This window comes from Hevea brasiliensis, chromosome 13 (genome assembly GCF_030052815.1).
Source record: "Hevea brasiliensis isolate MT/VB/25A 57/8 chromosome 13, ASM3005281v1, whole genome shotgun sequence".
NCBI classification, from domain to species: Eukaryota; Viridiplantae; Streptophyta; class Magnoliopsida; order Malpighiales; family Euphorbiaceae; genus Hevea; species Hevea brasiliensis.
The window spans coordinates 6,066,298-6,092,746 of NC_079505.1; the positions used below are offsets into that span (position 1 = coordinate 6,066,298).

General features: G+C 31.7%; 2 protein-coding genes across 2 annotated transcripts; both read right to left on the bottom strand.

Annotated features, from left to right (window-relative positions):
* Positions 1–2,599: 2,599 nt before the first annotated feature.
* Positions 2,600–11,508, bottom strand: LOC110657629 (peroxisome biogenesis protein 3-2). Its single transcript, XM_021814919.2, has 7 exons — positions 11,135–11,508; positions 10,499–10,660; positions 10,045–10,244; positions 9,796–9,926; positions 3,930–4,057; positions 3,371–3,601; positions 2,600–3,029 (listed from the first exon to the last, which is right to left on the bottom strand). Exons 1-7 carry the CDS (start codon positions 11,146–11,148, stop codon positions 2,774–2,776), a joined length of 1,122 nt encoding a protein of 373 aa, XP_021670611.2. The 5' UTR covers positions 11,149–11,508; the 3' UTR covers positions 2,600–2,773.
* A 1,794-nt stretch (positions 11,509–13,302) lies between these two features.
* On the bottom strand, positions 13,303–19,589 carry LOC110657630 (E3 ubiquitin-protein ligase ORTHRUS 2). The gene is made up of 9 exons (XM_021814920.2): positions 19,064–19,589; positions 17,882–18,414; positions 17,369–17,494; positions 15,946–16,045; positions 15,798–15,859; positions 15,617–15,719; positions 15,298–15,442; positions 14,718–14,932; positions 13,303–14,259 (listed from the first exon to the last, which is right to left on the bottom strand). The coding sequence occupies exons 1-9, from the start codon at positions 19,511–19,513 to the stop codon at positions 13,816–13,818; spliced, it is 2,178 nt and encodes a 725-aa protein (XP_021670612.2). The 5' UTR covers positions 19,514–19,589; the 3' UTR covers positions 13,303–13,815.
* Positions 19,590–26,449: the final 6,860 nt, after the last annotated feature.

Below are 26,449 nucleotides of genomic sequence, written 5' to 3' on the forward strand. Positions count from 1 at the left end.
GGATAATATTGACTTGACAAAAGTTTTGGATGTCACAATCTGTTTTGCTGAGGACTAAACTCAAATGGGCCCATAGAGCATCGAGGATCTCCTCAACCACTCGATGAGCTTAAGCATGGAAGCTGTGGTAACTCAGATCAGAAAGAAGGTCCACTTCTTGAGGAGGGAGATGTCAAGGGCGGCCCACGAGGCGATGTCTGCTAAGAATCATCTCTCTGTTCCTAATGCCCGAATTTTGGAGCTTGAGGAACAAGTGAGGTCTTTTGAAGAACAAACATCTTGGCTACGGAAAGAACTCAAGGATGCGCAGGCTAGTCGAGCTACTAACCTAGCTAAATTTTTCGAGGAGATTAAGGAATGAGGCCTTGGAGAAAGAAGCTGTGCTTATGTGTAGGCCCACAGCGATTTCCTTGCCAAGCTAATCAAGCACTATCCTGAAGAGGACTTCACCTGGCTTGAGAAGCTTGCTCCAGGTGTTGAAACTGAGGGTGAGGACGAACAAGAGGGAAAGGAGGGAGTAAATAATGAAAATGTAATTGTAGATCGGGCTGAGAAAGACCCACCCACTGAATGACTTATAAAAAAATTAGAAATGAATAATATCTCTTTTTGACCCCTTTTGTACTTCCTGAGATCGGATAATCACATGACGGGCACAAAACCTAAGAGATCGAATTAGAGCATTAAGCCATACAAAGAATTAAGACCGGATAATTAAACACAAGACTAGATAGGGTCATGATTGAAACTTTGAGATTTTAACACAATCAAGTCATTGAAATTAGAAAACAATTGAATATAATCTCACGTAAGATCGAATAACCCTGAGATCGGATATCGACCAAAACTTGGATACGCGAGATCATGCGTTAAAGAGATGGGAAAACAATTGAACCTAAATGAGCATGAGATCGAATAATTCAGAGACCGAATATCGAGCAAAACTTGGAAAACAATTTGGAACATTGCTGAGTTCGGATGGGTGACTTTTAATCTGACCATGATTAAAGCCACTTACTGAGATCGAGTAATGTTTAGATCGGAATTCTTTTCAAGAAAATGACATTTTCATGAAATTAAAACTGCATTATAGCTTATAAAGAGAAAATAATTATATATTGATTATACAAATTATGAATTTAATGGCTCGTCAAAATATTGTGTCTATATTTTATAATTAATTGAATTTATTCCTTTTATTTACCATCATATATATTTTAAATTTAAAACACATATATGTCTTCCTTGATTTCAATTAAAACTATTTCTAATCAAGGCTGATTTTGAGTCGAAATCAATAATTCTTACTTTTTAAATTAAAAATTTTATATCGAGTTATCTAAAATCGATTTTAATTATTTGTATTATTAAAAATTCATCAAATTCATAAATTAAAAAAAATAAAGACCTTCAAGATTTTGATTCTAAATGTTGAATCATTAATTTATTTCAAACGTAATTTTTATCGAATCAATTTCAAATTAAATTAGGCTATAGTGAGTTTTCCTTGAACTCTTCCAAAATTTATTTTTTTTTTTTCCCTTTTTCTCAGGCCATTTTCAACTTCTTTTCCAATATAGTATGAAATTAATTAAATTTTCACACAAGATAAAGATTAACATATGCTTCTAAATGCTTCAAGCCTATAAACTTGTGTTCACCTGCAAAACTTGAGCTTTTAGACTCCATAATCACGTAGAGGAGCAACCACAGCTCATGCTAGCTACAAAAAATGTCCATCACAAAGAAAACTACATATGACAATGGAAAGTAAAACCTTCATGATAAGGTTTTATTTTTGCCATTGTATCACAAGAAAATAGTTCATAATATATATTAATATCCCACATCGATTTAAGATAAGAGTAATGAGTTTTTTTTTTATAAAGCTTTAGATATTCTTATTTCTTTGGGCTACCTTTTAAAGGTAAGTTAGATTTGTTTTATTTTTTTAAGATTGTATTAGAGTCTTTTTAATCTGATGTTAGACTTCCCACAGATGTTTCACATTGTAAGTGTTTAGCCATGAATTTGAAGGACTGTATTAATATCAAATATTAATTTGATATAAGGATACCATATCTCTTATAAAGTCAACACTCTTCTCCTTTGAGAAAGGAGGTAGCTACATTTGGGAAGGGGGGCACTGGACACTTGAGGTTTTCAAATATTTTAGGGATATAGTGGTAATTTAACAAAAATCAGCTTCTTTTTATAATTTCATTGAAATTTCTCACTTAACATAATTTTAACATACTCAAATTATTTTTTTTTTCATAAATTAATATATCATTTATTCTATTTAATCTAAATTTTAATTAAATTTATTTTTCATCATTACTTTGAACAAAATTAAATTCTAAGATAAATTTGACAAACTTTTTAATTTTAAACAATCAAGCATTTATTATATTTTTTAATTAATAACAATTTCATTTAATTTTTACCACGTCAATTTTATTTTTTAAAAAATTTTCTTATCAATTTATATTTATTTTATATATTAATAACACCATCCTTGAATTGAATTTCTAGCTCCCTTACTGCCTCTAAACTAACTTTTGGGGTGAACTAAAGCCAACCCATTTTCTTAAGAGTATTGGTGCTGAATAATCAACCAAATAATTACTTAGTAAAGAATTACAACCTTATTCCTTTATGCAGTTCAAATTTTGTTAATGCAGACCTACTACCATAATTATTTTTTACATTGATGCCCATGTATGAAAATCAAATGAAAATGTCTAAGAAAATAAAACCCATTCTCACTGGTCTATGAAGTTGGCATATTCGCATAAAGGAGAGTGAAGAAGAGTTCAACTTCTGATACACTCCGGAGGATTTGGATAAACCGATTTCGGTTCGGTTCATCAAACAGTAATGGACCCTTTTGTGCAACTCGAGGTAAAAGTCTTGCCAGTGGCATTCCTGATGCTAGACTGCCACCACTGGACTCAGCACCCATATCAGCCACCAGTGCATCCACTATTACTTTCAATGATATTTCCACAATACTACCAAATTCAGCACTGCAAGGGATGAAAATGGCCATCTTTAATTTAAAGAAGTATATTTCACCAATTCGCTAGCTACTGTAAAACAAGTACATCAATTGCAAAGCATGTAATGGAAATGACATCACACTCTTATGTTGTGAGGGGAAATAGAACAAGAAAAGACGGAATTCTTTAGGTACCATTTTGCACAGTAGCAAGCACAATTCATTCAACATTCATGGAAGTCACCAAAGAAGAGAGGGTAAAAAGTTTTTCATTTATTACTATTATTATTAGTGGCAGGTGGCGTTATCTAATAGTTATTGCACCTCAAATACACCCACCCACTTTCTTGACCGGAATTATAAACATACCTGGATAGCACTGCTCGAGCCTCTGCCATAAGCTGTTCAAATTTCGTAGTATCAGTAATAGTTATTGTTTTACCACTGCTGGAACCTTCTGATAGCTTGTAGAGTCTAGCATCTTCAGGCATCATGTACTCTGCCCACTGATGCGGACTTCCCCTGCTCATGAACAAGTCAAGTATCTGCACAACAGTTTCATGAAGAGTCGTGGTGGTGAAGACATCCCTCAACTGTTTTCTGCATAGATAAGGTTGCAAGGAAATCAACAGACCAGCAATAATGGTTTCTGTATTTTTACCATATAATTTAGGGTAACTTCTCAGAGGTTGTTCTCACATGTTTTAGCAACAGAAATCTGAGTGCTTAAAGGTTGGTTTTGTGGTCATCAATAAAGTGCCAACAAAACATCCAACATGGCCTATATTTTCACTTTGGAGAGAATTAATAATTTTTCCATAGCAAAAAATTCGACATTATTTTAATCTATCAAATATTTGTTTCCAATTTAAAAGAGGAAGAAATTAGCATATACTCGCCAAAATTCATGATGAAAAAGAAAACTTACCCCTTGAGAACCTCCGTTGCTGCTGCTTGGATATTAGAAATCAGCACTGGCATTCCATAATTAGCAAGAAAATCAGAACTTGCCAAAAATTTTTGCTGGTCATCCCTTTCAATGAGATCAACATCCTCCTGATAAAAGGAAGGAAAAGAATTGCTTTCAGAGAAATGACAAGAAATGCAGAACACACAGAATGAGCATTAACAGACCGCACGCATGAAGATAGGAAAATAGTGAGAGTAGGATACAATATTCACAACTATTAAGCAGCCATAAGGCATATACAGTTATAACGGCAAGATCACAAGTTCAAAACAAGAAATTTAAATCATATAAACATGCAAAATTCCAAAGATGACAAAATAATGATCAAGCAAAAATGCTAACATAGAAGTTTAGGTCAATACAGATTTATATTGACACTAACATGTAAAAGATCATGGATAAGCTTCCACAGTACACAATGTCTAAATCAACTTCTATTGAATGGCTGCAGTTGTCCTGGTTAATTTCCAGATCTGCAGTTCTGCTGCAGAAGAGATGTCATTGTACGAAGTCAAACCCTTTTCCCATTAGTTTCACATATTTAAGTTTAAGAAAAATAAGTAGCTGTCATTTTGGGAGCTAAATTAAGTGTCAAATCTGGTTGGGGTCCCAGTAATAAGAATAAGCATTTTCTGTTTTAATAACTCATCGGAATGCAACTTTATTTTCTGTTTCATTTTACCATTCTTTTAAATTGTTGGTCGAGTTAATCTATTGTTATGCCACAGTTTCATTAATTGCCACCTTTAGAGTGCCATGAATAGGTACTCACGTGAAGGAAAAAGTGCAAGAGGCGCTACAGACAAGGCACATCACAATGATAATGTGCAGCCACGCCTAGAAGTCATACACTACAAAATGCTGCTATGAACTTCAAGTTAGGTAAGAGTGACACCAGCTGCCATAGATATGGCATAGCTGGCAGATTTTTATTTTTAACTCAATAAATTTCCTATTTCCCATGAAGAACAACAAATTTTGAAATGCAGCAATATAAGTTGATGTTACCACATCTAGAAATGCAAATACGGTGCATTTATGTAATAGTTGAAGTTACACATCTACTTCCATAATTGCGTGGCATCTGTTTTTTGGTGGGTGCAAAACATTGTGTGTGTGCACACGTGTATAAGGAAAATCACTGGCCATCCCATCCCACAAGTATGCATGATTCTCCAAAGGAGGCAACCCCATGGAAGCTATTATGGACAAACCCGACATGCCTGAGATTCTCAGTCAAACATTTTTTTGGGTTTCAATAGAGGTTTAATGGACCGAATAACAATTGATGGACTATACAACGGGAGGTAATCATCTCCCTTTCTCACCATAAAGGTGAATTATCTTATAATAGATAGATGGGGAGACTCAAACTTGAGACCTCCCCACTCCATAAAGTTTAAAGGTGAAGGAAGACCAACCAAGCTAAAACCCAGTAAAAACAGTGAAATATGTATGGATTCATGCAAAGGAATATGTGCACACACAAAGATAGTAAGCTTGTTCTGTAACAGTCATTCTAATTTACTTTAGAGATTTGTCCAACAAATAAAGTCTAGGGTGCTAGGGAATTACTAGTTTAATTTTTAATATTTTATTATGACCGTTTCCCAGATTCATGTAAACTGAATCAATCACTAAAAGAAAGTACTACACCACAACTTCACGATAAAAGTAAGCTAATTGCTAGCTTGTAGCTGCCACTGTTTACAGCTCATAATTAGCTTGCAGCCACTAGTTTACTAGTTGCTTAAGAACACAGTTGTTAGCTGTTTCTTTGATTGGCAATTCCTTTAGTTCCCCAGGTGGTGATTCATAATTCCAAACTCACCAACCTATCAATTACATAGCATAAACCTTTAGGTCCCAGCTATATCTATAATTCTATTCCTTTCAACAAATTCCCTTTCTGACCATCATCCCTGAATCAAATTCTCCCATAAACATCCCCATATTTTACCAGTTACACGGAAAGACCTGATGTCTATCAAAGTTTGTTATGTAACTTTCTTATCTATATATAACTAGAATAATGATATCTTCACACCAGATAATATCATCACAAAGCCACAAAACTACTTTCCCCTGCTACAATTAATTTTTTTAAAATAATTAAAAACTTAGCAAACATTTATCGAAATTTACATCAAGAGCATTCTTTGCATACCCTCCCCTTCCATGTGCAGTAGTGTATCCCTGCTTCTCAACAAAACTTAGTTCGAAATGTGCAAGTATAGCATTATTAATAATATCTGTCACCTTGTGGAAACAAATTAAATATTAAATTCATCAAAAGATGCATAAGCTCCTCACTTAACCTTCCCAGTTCCCTGACCAGCTGACCCTCAGTGGAGGAATTTTCCAGAAGTGAGGTCAGACTTTTAAGTATTCCATCTTTCCAACCAAACTCTAAAGTATCCTTTTTCCTTTAGCATATCAATACTCCAACTCCAGCTTCTGTTAACTCTCCAGAAAGTTTAAATCTTTATGAATCATTCCAAAAGTTTACCATCCATACTTTGTTAAAGAAACATTTCACAACACCAAAAACTTCAACTACAACTTTACTTTGGTAAATGCCATGACAGTCTTGAAACATTTTGAAGCACTTTCTTCATGATATGATAATTGATAAATGACGCAGTGTGAAGCTCAAAGATACACAATACACACACAGCGTTTGAGAGAAAATCTAGTAGAGAATTTTATTAACTGAAATATAAACTGAATCATATAGAATTATGGGGTATTTATAGACGTTTTAATCTCCTAATCTAATAGGGAAATAGATATACTATTTAGGAATTTTAGATAAACTAAAATACAATAGGAAATCTAAATAAAATAGGAATAAAATTAATCCCAATTAAAATAGGAAAAATAAAAACAAATCCTAACTAGAATAGGAAAATACATTAAAATCCTAAATAGAATGGGAAACTAAAGTGGAATATGTAAACTAATATGAACCTGCCTAACTCCACCTCAAAAGCTAGCTCAAAATGGGAGGTTTGCAAACCCATATATATAACACCCAAGACCTCCCTGCAAAACCGATGTAAGACGCATCATTTCTGACCCATTTAGACTGAACGTCCTCGTGAAGCATCCAGGGTCATGACTCGTTCACCCTGACCTCTTCCAAAGAACGTCAGAGAACCTTTGTACATGGCCTACCGATACATACAGAGTGAGACTCTAATACTAAATGACATGAACCTGCCTAACTCCACCTCAAAAGCTAGCTCACAAGGGGAGATTTGCAAACCCATATATATAACACCCAAGACCTCCCTGCAGAACCGATGTAGGACGCATCAAAAACACTAAAATAAAATCCTAATTAGAATAGGAAACTTCAAAACTGAAAAATCCAGCTCCACATCATATTCTCCCACTTGAAAAAAACTCGTCCTCAAATTAGAACAGCTTGCAACAATCTAACAATGTTATGTTGACAATTAGCATACTATTTTCCCCCACTTAAAACTTGTTCTCATATTATTAAATATTGAAGAATAAAAAAACTTTATTGGATCAATAACACACAACATTGTCTTCTTGGTCAATGTCAACAATGGTGAATTACGCAAATCTGAAGCAAGAATCTTCACATTCTCCTTTGTATCCACAAAATGACAAAAACAACCAGACAAATATAATAAATATGAATTAAGGAGTTGGATAAAGTTTCAATCTCCATCATCTCCATGACTTGTTTTTTCTCCAACTTCCAATATTGTCTCCACGGATAGTTTTCTTCAACTTCTAATGGAATCTCCAAAACGTGATATTTTTCCATCCCCTAGAACACATTTCTCAAGCTCTTCATTTTCAACCATAGCAAACGGCATTACGATTGAAGTTTCAATTTTAGATTCTTCAAAGTAAGGCTCCTCCACTTCAAGTTGCATTGTCGAATCCCGAATCTCCCTTTATTCTTCACTTTCTTGTTTTCAACCACTAATGGCTTTGGTTGAATCTCTTTTTGATAACGTTGTTTCTATTGGAATAAAATCTGCTCATAGTCTAGAGGCATAAATTCTTGTTCCAACAAGTATTTCATCATGTACCACGTATGGATTAGCCCTTTCCCTTCTCAATTCCTTCTAAATTGTAGCCATTCCCACCAACCACAAGCACCACCTTTCAACCAACAAGCCACCAATTTGACTTGTTTTTCAGGTGCTATGTCCATATGGTCAAAGAAACTATCAATGGTAGCAATCCAATCTAAGAATACTTGTATGTTGAGATCCCCATAGAAATTAGGAATATCAACTTCAATTGATTTTCCTTTTCATGATATCCATACACGCCTCTTCTCCTATCACCACCATGCCGTTGATGTCTATTGAACTAGATTGGTTCATAGTCATCCTTCTCCTCTGAATCATCATTGTAGACCTACATGTAAGAAAAGGTCTGTTGATAGGGTCACCAAAAGCTACATTTACTCTTGGCCTTCTATCATCATACCAACCCTTGTTCATTTTAGTTCCCAAACCACCAAGACAATTTGCCATTTCTTCAAAGCATCTCTCAATACACCCAAATCTGAGAACCATCTGTTGCTCCAGACGTTGCTCCCATCATTGCGATATTTAGTCCCTATGGTCAAGGGCTCTAGTTCCATAATCATTGTCGTGAGAACCATCGTAATTGGCACCTCCATCAAGGTAAGCCATCTCTATTGGGGCAATTTTCCTGCCACAGCGTGAAGCTCAAAGATACACAATACACACAAAGTGTTTGAGAGAAAATCTATTAGAGAATTTTATTAACTGAAATAAAAGATTTACATAGAATTATGGGGATATTTATAGAGGTTTTAATCTTCTAATCCTAATAGGGAAATATATCTACTATTTATGAATTTTAGATAAACTAAAATACAATAGGAAATATAGATAAAATAAGAATAAAATTAATCCTAGTTAAAATAGAAAAACTAAAAATGAATCCTCACTAGAATAGGAAAATATATTAAAATCCTAAATAGAACAAGAAACTAAAATGAAATAGGAAAACATTAAAATAAAATCCTAACTAGAATAGGAAACTTCACAACTGAAAAGTCCAGCTCGGCATCATAAACCAAACTGCTGTACATAAGGCTGGACTGTCATTCATATACCTAAATAAACAATGATAAATATAACTCTATCAGCATTCTGTACCATGCTAAAAACAATTAAAATGTAAGTGAGCAGGTGCTCAAGCCTCCCAATGGAAGCAGTCTACCACTCTATCTTTCAGAAAGAATGTCTTACAACATTTCAAACGCAAGTAATACAGGCATAATATTCTTACTACATGAAGGAAGCACAGTATAGGCATCAAAGCCACGTTTGGTGCTGCACTGCAGATGGACTAAATTTGGCAGCCTGTTTGTTGCACCTCAGGGTCCACTAGAAGCAGCTAAAAAAGCAAAAAATTTGTGTTGCTGACAGTGATAAAAAATTTAAACTTAGGGGAAAAAAAAAGTTAGAACAGTTTCCAAAAGCAGCCCCAAAACGCAAGCCACTTAAACTGTGCCTAAGCCAATGTTCAAAGAAAGCCCAACGAAGAATGGTACCTCTAGGTGACGAACTTAGAGTAATGTATAACTGAACCAAAGTTTATGGAAAACTCAGCTATTCCTAAGCACAGGAATCAATCACATTTGACTCTAATTACATAAAAAACGACTATGAGAACTTAAAGCATCAGAACATAGAGACAAAATTTTCAGAAAAGTTGCCAAAGAAATAGCATCAGGATCAGAACTAACTGGGTGTAAGCAAAAATTTTTAACAAGGTGAACAAATAGAACAATTCTTACAAGTAAGTGTGAGCTTCCAAGACCACGGGCCGTATCAATATATAAATGTCTTCCTAGAATATTTACTTGAGTTCTGATATACAAGCTAAGCATTGTCATTGCCCATAGGGAGACCGCCAATCTTGTGAAACCTGCAGCAGCCACAGCCACAAAATTCTAAATAACCTACAATGGAACTTATATATTATTAAAAACACAAACAAAGACACAAGTACAAGGGAAAAGAAAAAATATATTGCAGCTGTATACTTAAGATTTTGAGTCTGTCCCATAGCTCAAGTTTCTCTGAAGATGTCAAAGTGTTGGGCTGACCCTTTCCTTTCATTAGCCTCTCCGTAAGCTGAGAAAGGTCCAACTCTTCTGCAATCCGGCCGCTTAAATAGTTCATTGCATGAGGCAATGTTGTTGTATCAGCTATTCTCTGAATGCTCTCAAAATGAGCTTGCATTCTATCAATCAGTCAAAGAACATAAAGTACACGAACCAAATTAGAAAATTCTTATAGAGAAAATTCACAATCCTACGCACAACACACCCCCCACCACACACCCCTCCCCCCCCCCACCCCCAACCCCCTCTCCCCCCTCCTCTCTCTCTCTCTCTCTCTCTCTCTCTTTAAAACCCACCCCATAAAAAAAAAAAAAAAAAAAAAAAAAACTACAAGCAGGGGCAAGAAAAAGAAGAGACTGGGATTTCTCTTAACTGAGCCTTGATAAGCTCCTCATGCTCCCGTTCATCCGCAAGTTGTCTCTCCAAATCAGCAAGGCTACTCTTATGTGCATTATATAATTTGTAGAAAAAATACCCACTTCCAAAAACACCTGCCGCAATAAGAATTTTCCTCCTATGCCTTCTCCAGAACTCCCTGTATTGTCAAAAGTTAACCGAATCAACAAGCAGCTATTAAACTAGGAGTAGCTGTTTACTATAAAATCTTCAGAAAAAGCAAATGACTGAAGCACATAAGCAAGCCAGACGAAAACCAATGGAAATGGACCAGAAGAATGTCAGTGCAAGCTAAAAATGACTATTTTTAGCAAATATTAAGCATGAAACAAAGAAATGCATTGCAAAAACAAAATTAAAAAGCGACAGAAGAACAAAAATGTCATCTTTTGTATGATTGCAACACAAAATTAAGAAATGCAATAGACCCATGAAACCAAAAAACGAAAATGAACCGTGAAAGCAGTTTATCTTGACTAAACCAATACATAAAATTGCATAGCAATAAGAACCCAAATGGGGAATCAAACAATTAAAGCAAAAGAAGACAAATTCAAGAGATACCCAGAAGATTAGAAACTACCAAAAGCGAGAAAAAGAAAAAGATAATAACCTTAGAGAAAGCATTTTTGAAGCTATAGAATCACCCAGAAGTCCATGTCTAAGCGATTATAGATGCAAATCCATTCCACGAATACAGAAGCAAGCAGTAATTAAAAAATAATAAACCTCTCAAGATATAGGATAGAAGAAGGTCCCTGAAAAGCCAATTGAGAAACGAATAGGACTCTTATCACAGACAGGCCTAAGAAAACCCGCCAGCAGGCGAAGAAATGACAAAGCTTAAGCTACCAATTAAGAAAGACACACAGAGAGAGAACTGAGAAGAGCACTGTGTATGAAGAAAGTGTTGAGGTTTACACAGAGAGAGAGAGAGAGGGTTTTGATGGCTTTGCTCCCCTGGGACCTGTCCTCCTTAACCCATTTACTCTCTCTAGTCTTTAGAGGTTGAAAATTAACAGGTTAGGAGTGCATAAAAAGTTAAATCTAATTAATTTTCATTTGATTTGATTGTTTAATATTTTAAATTCAATTTAATTTTATTTTTTTTCACCTTTGATATGGACTTTGATTTTAAAATAATTATTTAAATTTTAAAATTAATTATTAATACATATGATTTTTTTTTATTTGTTTTAAATTATAGGTTAAAAATAGTATTTTATTTTTTAATTTATTAATTTACTCTTATTTAATATATATTAAAAAATTAAAATATAAATAATTCTAAACATAATTTAATAATATGAATTGTTTAATTTTTAATGTAAAAATAATAGAGAATATATTAAAAAATTACTAAATAAATTTTAACTTCTAACTATGTTAAATAATTATACTCCATGTTAAATTAATTAAATTAAATAAATTTAAAGTTTTATTTATTTTACTATATGTGAAAAATATATTTTTTATTATTTGATTGTAATATTATATTAATAATATATATATATATATATATATATATTTTAATAAAATTATTAAAATTTAAAAAATAAAAATAATTTTTTCTTTTTAATAAAAAGTTATTTTTCTTGAAAAATGATTTAAATTTTCTTTTAATTAAAAAAATATTTTTCATTAAATATATTTTTATATGTTCTAAATGTTAAAAATTATTAAAAAAATTTTTAAAAAAATATTTTTTATAAAATAAATAAAATCTTAATTTTATATAAAAATAAATATATTTATAAAGTGACTATAAAATTAAATTTTCAAAATATAATATTTTTAATATGGAATAAAATTGAGAATTGACTGATTTCTATTTTGCCAAAAAGATCCAAATTTTAAAGTGAATTACAATGTATTTAGAAGTCAAATTTCTATACCTGTCATTTTCTCAACCATCATGAATAAAAGCCAAAATATTGACTGATTTATAAATGCCACGTTTACCCTTGAATTTTAGAGTTGAAAAGGCGTGTTTCAGGAAAAATATTAATCTAAATTTTATTTTAAAATAATTTTTTTTATTTAAATTTAATTTATTATAAATATAAAATATAAATATGTAAAATTTATATATTTAATAAATAGATTTTATAATATTTAGATTTATGATAAATTAAATTTAGGTAAAAATTTTATATTAAAGAAAATTATTTTATTATTTCAACATTTTGTAATTAAAACATTTTAAATTTAAATTTTAACCAATCTTTTATATTCTGATGGACACTATGAACTTGCAGCAAGAAGTTGGCCAATTCATGACTACTTGGTCCAACATCATAATCTGCAATAAAATTAAACTAAAAAAAGAATAGTTCATGGAATGGAGCTTTGAAGATCCAAAACTAATTTTCCTGTCTAAAAACAATTCTATAGAAAGAAGGATGAAAGAAGATGAACGTGTACACTACAACAACAATCAAGTCTTCATTCTAAATTAATTGGATCAGTTATATGGATCATCATATATTCAATATTCAAAAATTGTAAATGAAGATAAACTTAAATACTAAATTATGAAATACATGCGTAGATTAATCATGGTTAGTGATTTCAGATTACCCAGTACTTGCAGCTTAGCAGTAGCACCCAAAAGTAAAGCCAGTCTTGCTCCTTAAATTATGAAATACATACGTAGATCAATCATGGTGAATGATTTCAGAAGTAGCACCCAAAAGCAAAGCCAGTCTTGCTTTCTAAATTATGAAATACATACGTAGATTAATCACGGTGAATGATTTCAGATTACCCTGAACTTGCTGCTTAGCACCCAAAAATAAAGCCAGTCTTGCTCCTTAAATTATGAAATACATAGGTAAAATAATCATGGTGAATGATTTCAGACTACCCAGTACTTGCTGCTTAGCACCCAAAAATGAAGCCAGTCTTGCTCCTTAAATTATGAAATACATACGTAGATTAATCATGGTGAATGATTTCGGATTACCCAGTACTTGCTGCTGAGCACCCAAAAACAAAGCCAGTCTTGCTCCCAAAATAACCAACCGTTCAAAAAAAAAAAAAACATGCATAGTTCAAAAATAGTCACCATGAGCTTTGTAGAGTTCTAAAAAGAAGGTTGAGATAGAGCTTATCATTCAAAATCATCATCAGATGATCACACGTTGAGAGGACTAGATGGTGAGTCATTGCCTTCAGCTGTTGCTTCCTGAACTCTCCTGCTCCTAGTCTTAACCTCAACAGCAGGTTCCAATGATTGAACTCTACTGTCAGCATTCTCCCTTGTAGAACGCTTCACTGCAGGGACTTGCAGGTTCACACTGTCACCTTCAGCAATTTTTTGCTATCTTCTTTGGAAATTCCATTTCTATCCCCAACCATCTGTACAGAAATCTCATTCTTTCCCTCATCTTTGTCAACTGAGCTATCATCAAGATGAATTTTCCTCTTCTTGTTGGCCCTCTGGGGCTTGCAATTAACTTTAGGTTCCTCTGAACTGCCAACACCAGTTTTTTCAAAACTATTTGCAACAGCTTCAATCTTTACAGGATTTTCCCCATGATCAATTTTATTCTGGTCAATGGCCATCTGAGGCTCAATAGTTTGAGCAGCAGTCTTTCCAGAATCAGTCTCTCCAGCTTCAGCAGGAATCTCCTCGGAGCCAACCACCTCATCCTCAATTGATTCCTCTACATTATCCAAATTCTCTTCAGTCTGGCGTTGCAGTGACTCAATCACAGCCATCAGTTCTCGGTTAACCTGTCAATAACAACCAAAAAATAATCCATGCTTCAATTTGCACACCATTTACGTGCTTAAAGACAATGGAGCAGAAAAGTTAAAATACCATTTACTCATTTGATTCAATGCAGTTCTTAGATTTCAAGACTAATACTAGTTCTAGTTGCTTCTTGGCTTAATCATAACATCATACTCTTGCAACAGCTGCAGCAAAGATGAGGTTGATTTCTGAATGAAAAAGGAGAGAGAAGCAGGAAGGGATAGAGGGGCCTTAATATGAAATACGGTTTTCAAGAGGCTTTACAGCCACAAAATTAGGTTTTTGAGCCAATGAGCCAAGGCCTTGGTATAACACGCCTGACTCATTAAAGCCAGTATTAAGGCCTCATCAATTTCAAGTTTTGATCAGATAGAAAACAAGGCACGCCTGCATACTGTAAGTCTGTAATGAGCAATTATATGTATCTATATCACACCTTAGGATCTTGAAGGAAATCAGAGATGTCTGTTGGACACTTTGGGCAATTCATGACATTCTTCTGTGCTCGTAGTGTTCGTCCACCTCTACTTCTCTCTCTCATAAGCGTCTTCCCAGTGAATGCACCTTCCAAGCATGACTTACAGAAGTTATGTGCACAGGGTGTTGTAATTGGTTGAGTCATCACTTGGCCACAGATTTGACAACTGAACTCTGCAAACCAACACTCACCAAAGTGAATATAAAATGCATTACAAAGGAGCAAAAAGAAAAAATGCATGCATAAACACAATGAACACGTTTATGTTGAAATCCACCACATATCAGTAAAACCACTGATGTTGATTTACCATGAATATCTACCAGCAAGCTTTTAAAAGGACAATTCAATCCTATTTCAAATTTGAGAAACTTAACTCAGCACAGAGAAAAATAATTTGAAAAGATTTCAAGTGCAGCAAACTTAAGACAAGTACAAAATTTTTATTGGCTGAAAGTGTCAAAACAGACAATGTAATGACTAATAAGTAATAACAAGGGAGAAGAAGGGAAAAAAATAATTAAAAAAGAATGCAAACCTTTTAGAAGCTTCTCCCTCACATTTGTACTCTGTGCTTTCTTTATGGCTTTCTGTGACCTCTTCCTGTCCTCAGGATTTCCGGTATCAACCGGCTTTTGGCTAGGAGGTGGAGGTTTTTTCCACTTCCAGCGACCGTCTTCTTCCTAATAAATTAATTATGATGTGTGAGTTCCTTTCACAATAAAGTAACAAACATCAATGCATGAATTCCATCTGTGATGGCATTTAACAAATTTATTCAAGACCAAATCATCACCATAAAAAGAAAACAGTTCCAAGAACAAAAAAATTTAAGCTTATGGGTCAAATCCACTCACATCATAGTCCCATGATGGACTTTCCTTTCTCTCTGTTTTGTCAGTTGCCTTGGCCAGCTCTTTTACAACAGGCAAAGGCCTAGGTCGGTCCCCATGCTCATCACTATAATTAAAGTTGGAAACATTAATTGAGAAATAGTACAATAAAGGAAACAAATCAACCAAATTGTCAAACACAAACCTTGTCCACGGTGCAGGTTCATTGTCACATCTAACAAATAAGTACCGGCAGACCTTGTAACCCTAATATAGGAAAAACTGTCAATAAAATTTTCTACATTGAAAAGAACACGGAGAAAGAAAAATTTGTTGAGCAGCGATGTACTTACTTGAATTCCAACCTTACGCCAACATTTCTCTATTCTATAGACCCCATCATAGCGCACCCCACTCTCAGGGGCATAAGAGGACCGCTTCTCCTTGTGGGATCTGCTCATTTCCAACAGCAAGTATAAAAAACATTGAAAAAAATAGAAATTTTAAAAGATAATGATAATAATAATAATAAAGAAATGAAGCCAAGTATAAAACATTAAACCTAAATTATGCCATAAACAACATCACAGAATCATCATATTCTGCAGAAAGTGAAAACAAAAATAATAATAATAACTATCATGTGTATTTCATATTGAAAACTTGTAATCACATGAGAACTGGGTTGTCCCATTCTTTAGAATTTCAACCCTCATTACAGGCAAAAACCAATATCAGCCAATACATTAAAAATGCTAAGTTTCTAGTGTATCCATTGGCAATAAGTACCTCCAATAACCTGTTTAAAAAAAGTGCTAGAGTTTCATCAATTTTGGCCATAATTAACATCAGAAATGTGTAGTCAAATTCAACTAGATGCTGTCCGCACAACATCTTAAACTAAATATGATAAAACACCAGCACATAACTACCAATTCCTAGCCCTGGCAAGCCACTTGCTAAATCATAGAACCAAGAAAATTAGCCTAGCATGAGAAATTGCAATTCCAATCTACAATAAGAATAGCATACTGGCATACTGCCATGGTTTACAGTCAAAAAACACATTTTATCATCGTATGTACTACAAGCCAAAATGCTGTGGGTTATATACTGCATAAGACCAAATAACATAAGAGAACTAAATGAACCATGAACAGGGCCGCTATCATGAATTGTTTTACACAGTTTGCAAAATCACACAAATTAACATTAAATGAGGAATTGAACTGAACATTAATAAGTTATGGTTGAAAAAAGATAAAAGAAATAATTTATTACAAATGGTTATTTTAAAAAATACTTATTTAGATATGAATAGGTTATAATCCTAAATTATTACACAAAAATTGAAATTAAAAAAAAAAGTAATAGATGGTCTATATAAGAAAGTTAAAAGAAATATTTTTTTTTTAAATATTGTCAAGATCAAGTGTATAAAAAGTAATAATAATTTGAGTTTGAATCTTGCTCAAGCTACAAGTTCTTGCACCTCCTTGAGTTTGAATAGTATTATACCATTATTAACTTGCCACATGCTGCTTATCTTTTTGGCCTGGACACCTTCTCCCAAAGGCCAATAGCTATTATTTTTCAGGTTGCAAAACAATAGCGGTCAAGACCAACATATATAGAAAATTTTACTCCCCGTCTAATTATCTGAAAACTCGAGATAAAACAAATAGCAATGGTCTAGATTGCTCATGGACACTCAAATAACTAAAACACAATAGATATACACATAAACACAAAGGAATCATGAATACTGCAAGTTACCTCACAACTCTGACAGGATAGCCATTTTTGCAACTCACTCTAAGAGCTTCATTAAATTTCTCAAACTTTTGGTCAAAGGATTGATCCTTGTTAGTTCGTTTGTTTCCGCTGAGATCTCTGCCACCACTGCCATCCACACCCATAAAAAGACTTCAAGATGAGAAAATTAAATTATAAACATAGAATGATAGTTGATAAAATACTAACTGTAGATTAACCATGTTCTGGTCATGCACCGTAGATTATCCTTATTAATGCAACGGAACATGTAAAGTGACAGAAATTTATACTAGAGGGGTGTGAAGGACAAAAGAATATACAAATAACTAAATTTAGAGGAAGAAACAGCGAGTTAAAATTCCTCCATGGTGGCAACAGCCCACAATCAATGATGGATAAAACTAATAGATTTACCTAATTCAATGAATAAAACAACTGTAAAAAAAGTAACAAAGGAAGCAGGAAATTGATGAAGTTAAAATTTGTTAATTGTGAAGCGATCTTGAAACAAACCTTCCAGTATAGAGGAACCATTCCCCATGATCTTCATCATCTACGTAGCCTCCAGAAAGTGCCACAGACTGTGCACCATAGTTTGCTTGCCCAGCAATACCAGCGACATGGGGAAGGTGTACACCCCACTGCCTACATTCCAATCTATCTTCCCAACACTCCCCAACCAAGACACCTTGATTTCTCTCAGGGTCATTTTCAGCTGGGATAGGCCCAAAATGATCTGGTGGCACAGTGACAAATATCTTCCCACTGCAAGCATTGGACTTACCAGCCCTCTGTGCCCGTTCTGTAGTAAATGCCTTGTCTGGCCTGTTCTGATTATGTACAAAATGGAAAACCTTCGGGAGCCCTCCAGCAACAATTGTTTTTGACAACTTTGCCATACGAATGGCAGACACAAGGCTAGAATTAATACGTGGCTGACTGGCCATTTTTGAGGGAATTGGGCTCCTACATTTTGCACAGGTGAGCTTCCCTTGTCCAATCCATTTCTGGAAGCATTTGAGGCAGAAATTATGCCCACATGGTGTCTGAAACAAAACAATAGTTACCAATTCAGTTCATTGGTTACCACATGCATCCCTAGCCTTTCATGAAGCACATAATTTCCTAAACAATTTCCTAATCAGAGTTCCATTCACAGCATACAGAACCTGAAGAAAATAATCCAAGAAATGCCATAATTGGAACAAAGACTAATGAGTCCAACATCCTGTTTTAACATCTCTAATAGATATTAATGAATAACAAAAAGATTGAAAATGAGAATAAAGGTGGTAAATGAAGCGCCCCAAAAAAAAAAAAGTTCTTTCAATCTCAAGCACCAAAGGGACATTAATTGTTAAAAATAATATAATTTGCAACAAAGGCAGCCAATTATTGTCAAAGATACATACCAATTTAAACCTCATCAATAAATTCTAACCCATTAGATTGGATATACTATTATTAGCAGTGAACAGCTGAAACATATATACATAAATCTATAAAACCTAGATTTCAACTATCCGAGCTTAGAACAAATAAAATCACTAATACCCACAGGAACAATCATAGTAATGACCTTAAATATAAAAACAAAAATAAAAGGCAGACACCAAACAGGAGCAGAGCAAGCACAAACACACACCCATCTGCAGAAATGAAATAAAAAAAACAAAGTAAAATAAGAAAACTCACAGTAACAGGTCTTTCGGGCAACTGCATACAAAAAGAACACTTAAAACTCTCATCAAGAATATTCAACACATCACTCTCACTCTCCTTCTCTTTCCCCTTCTCTTTCTTCTTCAGATCTTCCTCCTCCACCTTCCCACTTAACAATTCCTGCCGCTTCCTCGCCTTCTCCTTCTCAGTAAGAGTCACATCTGCCTCAATATCCCTTATAGCGGCCAACAACTCACTTCCACTGCCGGCAACAGCAGCTGCAGGGGCAGTGGGTTCACCCGAGCAGTCCGGACACTCCCATTGGAGAGTGGAGGCCAGAGTTTCCGGCGGGGAAGAAAGACAAATCACGTGCCAGGGAGTGGCGCACGTGGAGCAACTGAGAGTTTCTTCAGTAGCTGGCTTCGCCTTGCAGCGCATGCAGAAGCCATCTCCATCGCAGGGGAGCTGAATAACGTGCGCCATGTGATGTGCGCAGGATAAGCAAAAGGCCTAGATCTATGACTAAGATAGGGAGAGAGGCGGGCAATTGAAAAGGAGACAGGCGGGTCAAGGAAAGAAATTGAATTAATTTGAAAATTTGACGTTGTACGTGTGAAATGACCACACTGTCCTTGTCTTCTATTGCTTATTTTTAAGATTCTTAAATTATTTATTTTGTAAATATATTAATGAATTAAATATATTTGTATAATTAGCATTTTAAATTATCTTTTTAATAATATTATTTTTCCGATTCTTAAATTATTTATTATGTAAAATATTAAATGAATTAAATACATGTGTATAATTAGCATCATTATTTAATATTTTAAAAAATTTTACCTTATATATGTTTATTATGAAATATTAAATTTTAATTTTAAATTAAATTTAGTATATTTCAATTATTAAAATTTTAAAATAGTTAAATTATTTTTTAATAATATTTAAAAAACATTTTTTAAACATAATTGAATCACAAGATTAATAAGCTCCAAGTATATAATTCGCGGTTTATTTAATATTACTGTTAAAGTTATTGTGAAGAAAAATATTTATTTGAATATTTTAGTTAAAAAATATAAAAAAAATTTAATTAAAAATTAATTTTATATGTTTAATTCATAAAAATAATAAAATAAGCTTTTCCAAACTTTTTTTTCAACTAAGATAAGATATAAGAAATATTCTTGCATTATTATATTATTAGTTAATATAGTTTCCAAATATTATGGATTATATTAATATAGTTTTTATGGTTAAATATTTTTTTACTCAATGTAATTATTTATAATAAAATTATATCAATTGAATAATAATTTATTATCACATTAAATCTATATTTAGTTATATATATTTTAGTAAATATTTTAATTATGCATACTTTTTAATTTGAAATTAAAATTAAAATAAAATAATTTATGAAATTATAAAAATAAAATAAAATTAATTTGGAAGAAAAAAAGAGCATGGAGGGAAAAAAAAAACTAAGATTGTTTTCCACCTTTTTTTTTTTACCCAATTTGGGTGAAAAATAAATTGCTCCAAGTGTTCTTTGAACATTTTGCACACATGTGCTCACAAATTTTTTCCTTTCTCCTTTTTCCTTATTATATAATATGGGAATTTGACTCTTTATTTTTCTTTCTTCTAACAAAATAAGGAAATTAACTTTTTTTTCTTTATCCTCATTGCAAAATAAGCTTTCAGTAATAATAAAAATCTTAGAATAGGAAATGAAATGATAAATTTTTATTTATGTTTGGTTCATTATGAAATCGAAATCAAATTTCTTTTCAAGCTATTTGATTTACATATATAAACTTCAAAATAGGAATTAAACTTATTTTGTATTTAATAAAAATTATTTTAAAATTATTTTTTTATATTTTTATATTTTTACTTTTTAATTTTAATTATTATAAGAGAATATAAAAATAATATTTTTTTTATATTGAATTAGTTATAATTATAATTTTTCTATTTTATTTAATTGTAAGTAAAAATAAAAATAATATATTTTATTCTTTTACTTTAAATAATTAAAGTTAATTATATTCAAAATTTTTACTTTAATCGATTATATGAAAATATAAAAATTATATTTTTACTGTGTTTCATTCTAGTTAGGTATAATTAATTATAATTATAATGTTTAATTTTAATTATTTTATATGAAAAATATAAAAATAATTGTTTTATATTTTAATTATTGTTATATTTATTTATTTTTTTATTTTAATTAGTAAGATTATTTTAATTATTATTATAATTATTATATTTATAATTATTTAGTTATTATAATTATATTAATTTTTATAATTTTTAATTAATTATTTGAAATATAAAAATATAATTTTATATTTTTATTTTAATTAATAATATAAAAATATAAAAATTGAAACATCCTAATAAATACATTGATAAAATTGAGCATTTAGCCTTTAACAAGATAATCATTTCCATTCTTGTATTTTGATTCTCAAGTTGAAAAGGGGAATGGTGATTTCCTTAATTGTGAGAATCGGATTCCCTAATTTGTGAGAGTGGGAATGAAAAAAACGAGTTTTCAAACACGAACAAAGAGAATCATTTCTATTCATTTCCATTATTGGGTCAATTTTTATAGAACCAAATGGGTTCTTATTATCTTAGATAACACATTTTTCAATTAACATATTGACGTGGCATACAACAAAAGAGAAAAAAGGAAAATAATCTAAATACTCTCAAATTAGCCCTTTCTTCATTCAAGTCTCCTTCTTCTCTTTATGTCTTCTTGCTCTCTACTCATTGCCCCCCTTTTTTTATTTCTTTGCTAACTACATCATACTGCTGAAAGATGTGGATAATGATTTAAGATCGAGTGCACAACAAAGTAAGAGAGCATAAAGAGGAGGTGGAGACCCTAAGTGCAAAAGCATGAGAGTGAAATGGATATGAAAAAAGAGAGAGCCCAACAGTGATTTAGTGAACATAAAAGATTTTCTAATCTCCTGGTTATAACACCAAAAAAAAAAAAAGAAATGAAAAACCTAAATTCCCCTAAATTATCTACCATCATTCCCATGTACTGCCCATACTCTCTCTCTCTCTCTCTCTCTCTCTCTCTCTCTCTCTCATCCTCTTTATGTTAAAGCCTTTCTCTGCTATTTATTTATTTATTTTGTCTCTCTCACCCTTTTCTTCTTTGCAAATCCACTTTGTTTATGTTTGTCTTTGACTCTCTTCACCTCTTCTCTCTTTCACCATTATTACTAGCATCTTCAATCTAGTTGGCTCAATATAATGGAGAAAAGGGACTAGAAATAATGGAGAGGGATAAAGAAGGCTCATGAGACTTAGATATCTTTAATCACAAATCAAAACGACGAGTGAGTATGATTAAAACAACATAGAAGATATAGAGGGTAGTGAGCTTCAATCATAAATCAAATTTACAAATTACAAAATTATAAATTAATGCAATAAAAATATCTATAATTTGCAAATTGCAAAATGACATATCAAGACCTCAATTAAGATAACAAAATCTAATGGCATGTCAATTTACAAACTCTAATGGCAAAAAGAAAACCCACAATGAGCATTAACATCCACCCAAACAAAATCGATACCCTTACTTGTAATTACCATTGAACCCATGATGATGGTGATTATTGCCCATTTGCATTCCCAATTGACCATTTCCTATGGACAATCCCTTGCAAAATTAAAAGTTGATTACAGAGACTCGATCTAGTTCTTAAGCACATTAGGCAAGCGAAAAATAAAAGGTAGTTGCAAGCCAAGCCCGCCCATGAATCTTTTGTGATTTTCAATAAGAAACCTCTCCTTAACCGTCTCAGTCAAATATACATTTCATGAACTATACCTATCAAGTCGAGTCATTAACTTGAAAGGTGCAACATTGGCAGTTGGGCATTGATTAATATAGAAGATACTCTGGTTGCATGCCTTTTAAGGCCCAACACAGGTGACCTCAATGTAATCACAATAGCGTGTTCCAAAGCCATCAAAGGTCAAGTTGAGATGGCAAAGGGCTGTGCCAATGCAGGGGCCAAGATGATTAATTTTTCGATAAGTCAAGATGTTTGTCCCATAAGGACAAAAGACAATGTTATGGGATAGGTTGACAAAAAGAAATGAGCACCCTAAGCATCAATCTTATATGGTGCAAAGGAGGGGAAGGTGACCAATGGGAAGAAGGAGAGTTTCCGATTGAAGGAGAAATGGGGGTGTGCAGAGGGGAGTGGGGATGATTGGAGAAATAAGGGGAGAGGTGGGGAAGAATGGATTTTAAAGAAATAAAAAAAAAAAAAGGGGGAATGGGTTGAAAATTGTGATCCAATATTGGGTAAATGAGGCCATGAGGGGAGAGGTGAGGAAAAAAGGGGAAGACACAAAGAAAAGACATTGAGTGGGTGGAGAAGAAAAGGAAAAATGAGAAAGAGCATGTTATTTTTATTTAAGAATAGAAAAGTAATTTCAAATTTGTTTTAAAAAAGGTTATATTATTTTTATAAATGAGAAATCCATTATAATAAGTTAGAAGTGTTTTTATATTCACTAAATTAATATTAAGGGTTTATGTCACAAATTAAAGTTAGAGTTTTATGTTACGTGCCTTAAGTTCAAAGATGTTGGATAAAATTTACCATATGGATTGCAAATCTAAAAGTAGGTTTAGTAATTTTGTGGAAAATAATGACATTAGTTAAACAACAAGAATAATTAAACTTTAACATCAAATTAGTTTAGGTCAATTATATAAATTCTTTTTTTTTTTTGCCATCCAGTTATGTAATAACATTAATTAAAATTATCCTAAAATTTAAATAGTCTATTCACTAATTTAATAGTGGAAATGGCTAATTGATTGTGCAGTTTCTAATTTACAAAAAAAAAAGTGAAAAATGCAATTTTGTACTCTGCACGCCCTTTCGATGCAAGGAAGGATTGAAGAAAATTTCGCAATAAATCGAGGATTGAACTATCGTGTTGTTAGCAAATCAAAAGAAAAGTAACTAAGGCCATTAAGTGTGTTGACGTTGCATTCTAATGTCAGTATCACATCATCATGATATGCTTACATCTACATGCCACATCAGCCAACGTACTGACACCATCGAGTCATGCCATACGTAGTGCTAATGTCAGCATGCCACATCAGTGCACTTAATGGCGTTAACCGCTGAATCCCCAAAGTGTTAACGGCGCGATAGTTCAATTATCGATTTATCATAAAACTTTCTTCAATTATTGAATTGAAAAAAGACGAAAGTATAAGATACTAAATTGTACTTTCCAAAAAAAAAAGATAAAAATCCTCTAATTTGTTTAACACTTCAATAATAAATGTATGCTCTTCTACTAAATCAGTTCTTATGGTTTATATTTTATCAAAAAACCTTTAATAGAATTTAACAATGTGTTTGGATGAAATGTATGGAGATTTTTTAAAATAAAATAAGATAAAGTAATAAAACATCGTATTAAAACCACCTGATCCACCAATTTAGTAGGTTGAACAAGTGAGGGTTTTTAGAGGTTTTGAACCTCCAAAAACCTTACATTCACAAAAAAGGATAAATTTAATAGTTATCTTGAACTTTAGGAGTTGTAACAGAATTTTCCTTAAACTTACAAATGTAACATGTAACCCCTTAAATTTTGAAATATTGTATAATAAAATTCTTTCAACTCTTAATAGCTGATTTATAAATTCTAAAGTGGCAATGATATGGGCAATTTTATCTTCTTTATATAACAGTGGCAAATTCTACTATGATTTATATCACAGATTAACTATGAAAGAATCTCAATTGTACGAGATAATAAACCACTAGATATATAGCAGCTGATTAGAGGGTCTTTACCTTCAAAAAATAATAGTAATTATCCATGTTATCGTCACTCTAAATTGTCTACATCAATATGTTATTTATAAACTGACCAGTGAGGGTTAAAAGAATTTTATTATATAAAATTTTAAAATTTAAGGAGTTTTATATTACATTTTAAGGTTTAGAGAAATTTTTGTTAAAAAAAAAACCCTTAAAATTCAAGGAGAACTCTTTAAATTTATCTCTTTAAAAACACATTCCTCCAAAACAAATATAATAATTTAAAACTTATACCTTACCTCTAAAAATTTCCTCCAAACTATAATGGGCATTCAATGTTACAATAGTATAACACTTCAACGCACTCTTCTCCTTCCTTTTTTCATTCATTATCTTGTTCCATCCAATCAAACTCATGTTGGATAAAAAGAAGAGGAAAATTCCAAATTAATTGCTAATCCAAAATGCTAATTTTATTTTTATTAAAAATTCAAAATTTTGATTTTTTTTAATCTTTGATAAAGAAATCTGCTTGATTATGTTGATATGTTCTGTTGATTCTTTAGTAATTAATAAACTGAATAGAAATATTTTTTATTCGATTTGATTTGATTAAATTATTTTAATCGATTTGATTTTATTGCTCAAAACTGTTTAATTTTTTGATTTAAAATTGAAATGACCAATTGCACATCCTAATTAGAACTATAATCATTGATTAAACTAACTCAACTGTGACTCATGACTAAAAATGACTACATTCTTAATTATAAAAAAATAAAATATAAAAAAATTAAAAAAAAAACAAAAAACACATATATAATACATTAGAGTGTGTATATATATAAAGAGCTTGGCAAAATTGACATGTGAAACACTTATTTTTTATTTTTTATATAATAAGAATTAATTTATTATATTAAATATTATCTTTGATTTAAATATTTTTAAGTTTCAATCGCTAAAATCTTATCTGAAGCATAAAAATAATAATTATCAATAATTCTTTTTATTATATTTTTTAAGAACTTTAAAATTGTAATTTCAGACATTATAAAGTTTCGCTCATCATATATCACTAAAATTAATTATTTTGATTAGATTAGAAAACGGTGAATTATTTTATAAAAATCATATTAATACGTATAAACAATTATTTATAAAATTTAAAAATTATTTTTAAAAAATATTTTTTATAATTAAAATATAGAAATTTTAATAATGATATTTTAAAAAATCATCATCGTTGCATATGTAATTTTTTTCCACTTTGTTTATCATTTTATTTGCTATACATCAAATAATTAAAAAAATTCTATTAATCAACATATTTATTTATTATTACTTGAAATAAAGTTATAATTAATTAAAAATTTTATCATTAATATAATTTTATAATTTGATTATGAAAATATAAAATATAAATATATATATTAATTTATATTACTAAAATAAAATAATAAATAATTCAGATAATTATAACTTAATGTTGAGGTATATTAAATTTCATGGACTAAATCATTTCTCAGAAAAAAGGCCAAGATTTACATATGATTTTAGTATACCTCAGATA